Genomic DNA, 9,135 nt, shown 5'->3' on the forward strand with positions numbered 1-9,135 from the left:
GTAATACCAGAAATACAACAAGGGGATTACATGGCAACTATAGATTTAAAGGACACGTACTTACACATCCCTCTCAACCACAAGCACAAACATCTACTAATGTTCGTGATCAACAAAACTCACTACCAGTTCATAGTACTGGCATTCAGGCTCAAATCCGCACCAAGGGTGTTTACAAAATGCCTAGCAGCAGTAGCAACGCACCTACGAAGGCAAGGAATACACGTACCTCGACGACTGGCGCATAAAGGCAAGTTCGGACAGCCACTGCAAACAACACATCCAGCAGGTCGTACAAACACTGACCCAACTGGGTTTCTCAATCCATTGGAAAAAATTGTCAACTGAGCCAGAGCAGATCAAGATATTCTTAGGGGCGGAGATCGTCACCATACAGGCCAAAGTGTTCCCCAGCAGGAAGCGAACATTGGCGATACTGAAGGAAACACATATTTACCGCAAGGGGCAAGTTCTGACCGTGAGGACGGTGAGCAAGCTAATGGAAATGATGGCGTCATGCATCCACCTAGTCCAAAATATTCGACTCCACATGAGACCATTCCAGGAATGTATACAGCAGCAATGGTCACACGCAACAGGGAGTTGGGAAGATCTACTGGTTGTCACACACGCAGTGCATCAGGAAATAGAGTGGTGGAACAAGGAAAACATATCACAGGGGAAACCATTCACACAACCAACTCCAACAGTAACCATCACAACGGATGTCTCCCAGCTTGGGTGGGGCGCACACATGAGCAAACTCAAGGTGAGGGGACTATGGTCACAGCAAGATGTGGTCAGACACATCAACTACCTAGAACTAAAAACTGTGTTCCTGCCTTTAAAAGCCTTTCAGAAGCAGCTGTACGGAAACAGGGTGTTGATCCAAACGGACAACACAACTACCATGTTCTACATCAACAAGCAAGGTGGACCACAATCAGTAGCACCATCAGGGCTACCACAGGAAATATGGACATTGGCCATTCCACTAAGGATAGACCTACTAGCAATACATCTCCCAGGGATGGACAATGTGGAAGCGGATCGACTCAGCAGGCAGACATCAGCATCCCACAAATGGTAGATCAACCAGCAGGAAATAGAAAAAATATTCCAAAGGTGGGGAACACTGCAAATAGACCTATTTGCAACACACCAGAATGCAAAATGCCAACGCTTCGCATCCAGACAACCGGACCATCGGTCACGAGGGAATGCGCTATGGATAAGTTGGTCAAAGACATTTGTATACGCTTTCCCCCCAAAACCACTGATACACCGGGTACTCAGCAAATGCAGGATCAGCAACATCACGCTAATACTAATAGCACCTGAGTGGGCCAGACAGTCCTGGTTCTTACAAATAGTAATACTGGCACAAGAACCAGCACACAGGTTACCAAGAAGAAGGGACCTGTTAACCATGCAGAACGGAAGGGTGCTACACCCAGAGACAGAGAGCCTTCGCTTAGCAGCATGACTCGTGAAGACCTAGAATTTGCACACCTCAAACTACCAGCAAGTACTATGGCAGTACTCAAGGAGGCCTACTACAGGAAAGTGCTACATAGCAAAATGGAAAAGGTACATCCAATGGTGCATCAAGAAGAAACAACAATGGAAAATCACAAGGGAATCCACAGTACTAAGATACTTAACACACCTGCTTCAAAGCAAACTAAGCTACACATCCCTAAGGGTGCACTTAGCTGCGATAGTGGCTTACACAAGAGGGGAAACGGGGAAAAGTTTCTTCACTTCCCAAGTTATGAAAATATTTCTGGAAGGAGCTAATAGAATCGCACCTCCAAAAAGAATGCCAGCACCAACATGGAACCTCAACGTAGTGCTAACTCAATTGATGAAGGCACCCGTTGAACCTATGCACAAGGCTGCACTGCACATGCTCACGCTAAAGACAGCCTTCTTAGTAGCTATCACGTCGTTGCAAAGAGTAAGCGAGTTGCAAGAGCTAACAATCCAAGAGCCCTACCTACAAATACACAATGACCGGATTGTAATGAGAACAGACCCACACTTCATGCCGAAGGTGGTGTCTTGGTTCCACATTAACCAAACAATCCAAATACGGAGTTTTTTCCCAAAACCTACCACAAACACAGAAAGGTTGCTACACACTCTAGACGCCAGAAGGGCTGTAATGCACTATATGGAAAGGACAAAGGAGTGCAGAAAGACAAAGCAGTTCTTTGTTTCCTTTGCTAGCAGTTCCTTGGGACGACCAGTCACCAAGAATACAATTGCACGCTGGATTGCACAAACAATTGAACTCTGCCACAACCAGGCAGGACAACAGTTGCAAGGAGCAGCTCAGGCGCACTCAACAAGGAAGAAAGGAGCAACAATTGTGTTTCTAGCTAACACACCTATTCAAGACATTTGCCAAGCTGCAACATGGTCTTCAGTGCATACATTCACTAAGCACTACTGTGTGGATATTCAAATGAACAAGTGGGACAGAAGGCCTTACAACACATTTTCAGTAACCAGTGCTTATCTTCCACCCATCCACCTCAATAAGAACAAACCGCTACTAAGTCTATGCACAGCATAGTGAATCCAGAAAGATTCACGGTGCAAAACGTATAGTTTCTTACCTGTCAGTGTAGTTTTGCAGCTTGAAGGCTTTCTGGATTCACTAGCGACCCCACCCTCCTCCGCCAGAAAGATAAGACAGGAGGAAAGGGGGTTATATTGCACACATAACTAAATGGATCAGCGAAAGAAGATGACACAAGACCAGAAAAAACAATCCAAAGATGGCCAACAAAGGTGGGAGCTTCCGCAGGAACCGTGTCGACGTCACGAAGGACACCAAATGGTGGTATGTCGACGCCCACCTGGGCCACGAAAAAAAAGAGAAAGTACTACAATTCCGGACCCAAACACTAGATGAAGGAATAATGCACAGCATAGTAAATCCAGAAAGACTTCAAGCTGCAAAACTACACCGAGAGGTAAGAAACTATACGGTATAGTGTGCCAGATCATTTAGCCACCAAAGTCTCAAAGCTGATAAATTCAGCCACACACATGCCTTTCTCTTGAGTGCTTTCTCCTTAAGCATTTTTCCTCTTAGGATGAAACAGACCTGCCTGTCCATTTAGTATGTTTTGTGTGTGTACATTTTGCAAGCGGTTTCAAGTGATGCTGCCCGACTCCACGGGCCAGTGCATCACTTTTAGCTCACTCCTCTGCCTCCCATTTTCGTGTCCTTTCTTTTTTCCCTTTTTCAACGGTTGTATGTGTTTCGGTGTTCATGATTTCCTGCTCCGTTCTCTCACCCGCTGACTTGAACTTCTCCCTCCTATTTTCTTACTCTACTGGGTCAGTTTTTTTAATTTACCAAGTCCACATTATGACCAATGCACAGGATTCTGGTGTTGTGTGATAGTAAATTTACTTCCGCTAATAATTTACTATAATCAAACAATTACACTGGATTTTCCTATAAACCTACTATTGAATTAACTTTTGTAGCCTTGTCGTGCCATTGTTTGACTTACTGTAACTTTTTTAATTTTCAACATCGCTAATGTTGTGACAAAGTTCAGATAAGGCCACCTATTTACTATGTAGAAGACCCATTTATTGCAGTGAACAATGCAGATACCTCAGTTAATGCATTCCGGCATTAACATGTATTGATTCACGGTCACTGGTGATAGCTTAATAATAGCCTTAATAATGCCACTCACTAATTTCACATGGTGGTTACAAAAAAATACATGTTATCATAAATTCATGTTATACATGAAGAGTACCGAAGCACAGACAAGCAGGCCATAGATTAGGAATCATTCAAGTTGAGTAGACTGAACTAATGAGAGCAATAAAGTTCATCATAGCACCTTATTCTGTACTATTTAAATATTGGATATGATACTTTATTCCCTAAACCCCTTTGGTGCTAGATTTGCAATTGTATGCACATGAACCAGCCCTGTTTCTATCTATAAAATCATGTTCTGTTTAACTTTGAGGCATAAGTGTTTGGTTGTATGGACTTTGCATAAAATGTTTATCGAGGCCAGGCCCTGGGACAGGCTGCATGAGTTCAGGGTTATTGAAAGATCTGACAGTGACCATAATGCCCTGGTCCTGTCACTTAAACCGGGGAGTTTTGGGTTGAAATGCCAAACTCCGGTTGAACATTGCACCACTGTGCCTTCAATAATAACAAACTGCAGGCGTAGGGTTAAATGGCCAAGCGTCCAGATGTCCACTAGTAAACTTGCCGAATTATACGAAACCGTTATTCCATTTATTGAAGATATGGGGAAAGTTGGCCATCTAGGTAGGGCATCTGAAATACACATTCAATTGGTTGCCGCACTTAAAGATACTTTGTATCCTGTGAGAAGGGCAAACCAGCCTCAAACCACGACTTCTCGATGGTTCAATACCTCCTGTCGGAAGGCCAAAAAGGCCCTTCTAACAGCAATAAAAACCAATAACAGGGAAGCAATCAGGGTCCATCGCATCATGTATAAAACGGCAATCTGTGATGCCAAGAAGGAATGGGAGGCCACTATGTGGGAGGAATTGGGATCTGTGCTTAGATCCAACGAATCCAAATCTTTCTGGTCCATTGTCGCAACTGGACTTAGTGGACATACCCCCGCACTTGCCCCCAACATTGCCCCTTCAATCTGGGAAAGCCACTTTAGTGCTCTTTATGGCATCTCTGAGTTTGATGGAATGCCTGTTAGCACTCTTGAATTCCACCAACCTCGCATTAAAAGCGGGGATGGTTAACTACAGTCCCCTCATGCCCGCCCCAGTTGAACTTTTCACCTTGACTGAGGTAGAGACAGCTATAGGCAAATTGATTCCTAATAAGGCTCCAGGTTTGGATAAATTGCCAGGGGATTTGTTTAGGACGCAATCGAAAATCTGGGGCCCCTATTTGGTTGTTCTATTAAATGGTATCCTACAGGGAGATGACCTGCCCCCCACTTGGCTTGGAGCTGAAATCGTGCCTATTTTAAAAAAGGGCTGCCCATTAACCCCCACTAATTATAAACCCATCAGCCTAATCGATACATCTCAAAAGCTGATGGGGAGGGTTATCCTTGATAGGATTCTTGGGTGGATCGAGGATAACGGGATATTGTCTATACTCCAGGCAGGCTTCAAGTCCGGCACCTCCACTCTAGACCAGATATTCCGCCTGCAGGTCTTGTACTGGAAAACAGCAAAGGTGGAGGGTGGCAGCCTCTACCTTGTGTTCGTGGACCTGCGGGCGGCATTTGAACTAGTTCCGCGTGAAAAACTGTGGAGAGTACTAGCAGACCTGGGCCTTCCGCCCTACTTGCTAGCCATTCTTTCTAGGCTTCATGCAAACAACTTTGCCCAGGTCAGGTGTGGTAGGCATGGCGAACTTACAGATCAATTCCCTGTTCAAAAAGGAGTTCGCCAAGGGTGCGTATTGGCACCAACGTTATTTAGCCTCTATATAAATGGCCTTGTGGAACATTTGAATGGTGTGGAAAATAATAATGCCCCTAAATTGGTTACAGGTAGAGTGCCTGCTCTGATGTTCGCAGACGACACCCTGTTGTTGTCTAGAGCATCATCGGGCATTCAAAGAATACTTGATGGCTTTGTGGAGTTTTGCGAGCTTCGGGGATTGGAAATCAATTTAGGAAAAACAAAGTTTATGATTTCTAATCCCCCTAAGCGCGTACGCCCAAACCCTGTTTTACATGGCACCCCCCTTGAAAGGGTTAAAACATTTGTTTATTTGGGTGTCACTCTGACAAAGAATTTTGATTGGAATATGCAGATCGCTAAATCTTCACTCAGGTTATCCCAGTTAGCGGGGGGCATAAGTAGAGTCTTCAGGGAGTCTACTTTTAGGCTGGTGTCCCCAGCCCTAGAGATATATTGTCACCAGGCTAGATTGGCAATAAACTATGGGGCTGAACTCTGGGGGCACAAGCAGATAATGAATCTTAAAAAGGTGGAGCAGTCCTTTGTTAGAAATTTAGTTGGGTTACCATCCAGTACGCCTCTGATCCCTCTTAGATTTGATCTTGGCATGTTGCCAATAGAGGAGATCACAAGTGCTAGACCAATTATGTACTGGAAGAGGTTGTGGTCAGTCCCTGAATTGGTCGCGTACAGAGCAGAATTTTCTGAGATTTGGTCTCTTCTTAAAAATAAAACGATCCCTTGGCTCCAGCACATTAGTGCTGTTAGTATCCGGTTAGGTTTTCCTGAACTGTGGGAAACCCCTGAGATCTTTTGCCTCTGGATATCTAAGAATGAACTTCTTTCTCAGATACGTATGTTAAATCACCAAACACTAATGAGCTCTGCATCACTGGGTAGGCTGACATCTGAGTTCCTCCTAGTTAAACCAGAACCTAAAGTTGAGGAATTCATGAACCTAATTGAACCCCCAGTTGCTCGAAAGCTATGTCTACATTTAAGGCATGGCACTCTTCCTATTAGGTCCTTTACATCTAAATGGTCAAACCCGAACAATGAAGTTTGCCCTGCATGTAGCTATAAAACTGAGAACGTAACCCATGTATTGTTTTTCTGCCCTGCCTATTCTGCAATTAGAAAATGCTGGTTAAAACCTATTTGTAAGAACTTGGGACTTTTGCACTTTACACAGGCCTGTAGGATACTGACTCATGATACCCATCCTCCCATTGTGTTTGCGGTCTCTCGCTATTTATTTAATGTGTGGCGTAGGAGACAAACCTTTTTAACGTAATTGCTTTATATACTGTTTTTAATGTCTTGTACTGTGATAACTTCTAGTTTAATTCTTTTTTAAACATCCTATGATTATTTATTATTTTAATGTTGTGCGGATGTATTTTATATGCACTTTTTATGGTTGTTTGACCGAAATAAAAGTTATCAACAACAACTAAAATGTTTAATAACTTTAACTTTTTGTTTTTCCTTCCTCGCTGGCTTCTGTGCAGAGTAAGCTATCCTCCGTCAGCCTCCGTGGAATCAGTAACTCCAGCTCATCCGGTGACCTGGCAAATGACTTCCACGGAAACTTTGCTTTTGAAGGTATTGGCGATGATGACCTTTAATCAGCACAATGCTTTTGATGGCAGAAGAAACTCCACGTTGGCCGAAGGGGTTTGGGTAAATGTCATTCCCACCTGGCTCTTGGGAGACTGGGAAAACGTATACCCTGCCATCGAAGTGGTCTGATCTCCAGAAGAGAAGAGGCTTGGGCTGGCCTGAGGGACATTCTTGCCCGTGCCTACCGAGCTGTGCTCCGGGGGGTGCCAATATATGTATACTCTGCACCCCCCCAATAGGATGCTGACCTGCACTTGATCAACTGCTCTTGGGAACAGAAATGTACAAACCTAGTTTTACAAACATGTTGGTTTCATTCCATCCATTTCCCTTGAGTTTCGGCTCACAGTTCTGTCTGAGATCTTAACACATCTGGGATCTAGTTGTACCTTTTCACTACCAGTTGCTGCTCACTCTTTCTGAACCTGGTTACACCAGCTTGTGTGGTGCTCCCCCTCCTTTTAAAATGATGGACCCCACTAGAGCCATGATATGAATGTAATCGCAGCACAAATACTCTTTCCTAGGCAATGGAGAGTTGTTCATCCCCCAGATTGTATTTTGCCACATGTCCCTTTGGACAATGTAATCATTAAAGCTCACATGATTATGTCAAGATCATAAGCATTCTTACTCAAGTTGGTAGTAAACTCCGGGTCGATACCAGCCGCCTATACCCAGGACTGTACAGTCTTGCACCTCCTTGCACCTTCATGGACCTCTGCACTTCATCTCACCAGCAAAACCCTCCTGACTGACACCAGCTACCTGTTTCTGCTGTGCCCAGGCCCGACCGAAGCCTAACGCTCTTGAAAAGCTTATCTCGGGCATGACTCAAAGCGCTTTACCAGAAAACGAGCAACAGCGAGCTGTGCTATTTGGCTGAAGTAGACTAGCTACATTGTATGAATGTTTGAATGTGCAATGAATTTCCGAAAATTAACTTCCAGAACTAAGAATTCACTTTACTGCTTGCAGCACAGATGATTGTGCTTGGCTAAAGTGGACTCTGATTTTTTTGGGGGGGGGCGGTGGGGTTGCAGTCTCACTGAGCATGTGAAGTATTTATGGGGCAAACATTTTGGTCTTCTTCATTCCAAGATTTTGAAATATGAGTGTATGAGAGGTTAACTTCCAACTTGCTCGATGCTAGTTCTTCGACAGTTTCCGCCTTCTGGCCAGTCCTAAAACAGAGCTTGCACTTATAACCAATCAATTTGCACAGAATTGCTAGGAGAGTAAGTAGTGACACTCTCCGGTGAATGTCAGATAGTTGGGCTTGGTAGCTCTCAGAAGTATAAAAATCTGAACTACCATGTCTTCATAAATGCCAAATTAGTGTGTTAGGTTTTTTTGCACAAAGAACAATTTAAGAAATAAAAGTTTTATATCTGCAATTCTAGGAAGAGACAGTATTCTGATATACAGTACCTGTAATCTTTCATTATAAATAGAAATCGCTAGCATAATGTTCATAAGCTTGTAATATTAATCCTGTAGTTATTCTGCTATGTTTACAAATCGAGGAGCATTATTACATATTAACAAATGTTTACAAAGTGTAAAAATAATTAAAGTGATCCTGATTGGTTAATGTTTGTGTGGACTTTTACTTACTGCAGAGCTTATGGTAATATTCAAAATGTTTGGTCTTACCACTCCTTTCATTTAATCTCACTGCTGTTGCTGAAAATCTGACATTACATTCAGTTTGTCCCTGCTCGTTCACCACACCTCTTGCCACCCTCCCACCACCTGAAACAAGCTACCACAATCGAAACCGTTTATGGAGAATCTTGTGTATAACACCCTTTTAATTTGAGTAGCATAAACTGGGATCAATGCTCGGTTCTTGCGCTGATGTGTCTGCTCCCAGAATCCCAGCCCTTTTACAAGACATATACTCATCCTGTCCCGTGAGCTGACAAGATGATGGACAGGTTGAGTCCAACCAGGACCTTTTCATCTGAACGTGGCGACTTGGATGATCGCCTTGACACTGTTGCCAAAGTTTACTGCTTGGAGACCGACCTGGTCAGCAACACATTG

At 43.8% G+C, this 9,135-nt stretch overlaps 1 protein-coding gene across 4 annotated transcripts in view; it reads left to right on the forward strand.

Annotated features, from left to right (window-relative positions):
* Positions 1-8,680, forward strand: part of SNX17 (sorting nexin 17) — a 225,263-nt gene extending 216,583 nt beyond the window's left edge. For all 4 annotated transcript variants that reach the window (XM_078650105.1, XM_078650103.1, XM_078650104.1 and 1 more), the window contains exon 15: positions 6,975-8,680. In XM_078650105.1, the coding sequence (XP_078506231.1) occupies positions 6,975-7,091 (117 nt within the window). In that variant the 3' untranslated portion in view covers positions 7,092-8,680. The remainder of the gene's footprint in view (positions 1-6,974) is intronic.
* Positions 8,681-9,135: the final 455 nt, after the last annotated feature.

Source organism: Lissotriton helveticus, chromosome 6, assembly GCF_964261635.1.
Source record: "Lissotriton helveticus chromosome 6, aLisHel1.1, whole genome shotgun sequence".
NCBI classification, from domain to species: Eukaryota; Metazoa; Chordata; class Amphibia; order Caudata; family Salamandridae; genus Lissotriton; species Lissotriton helveticus.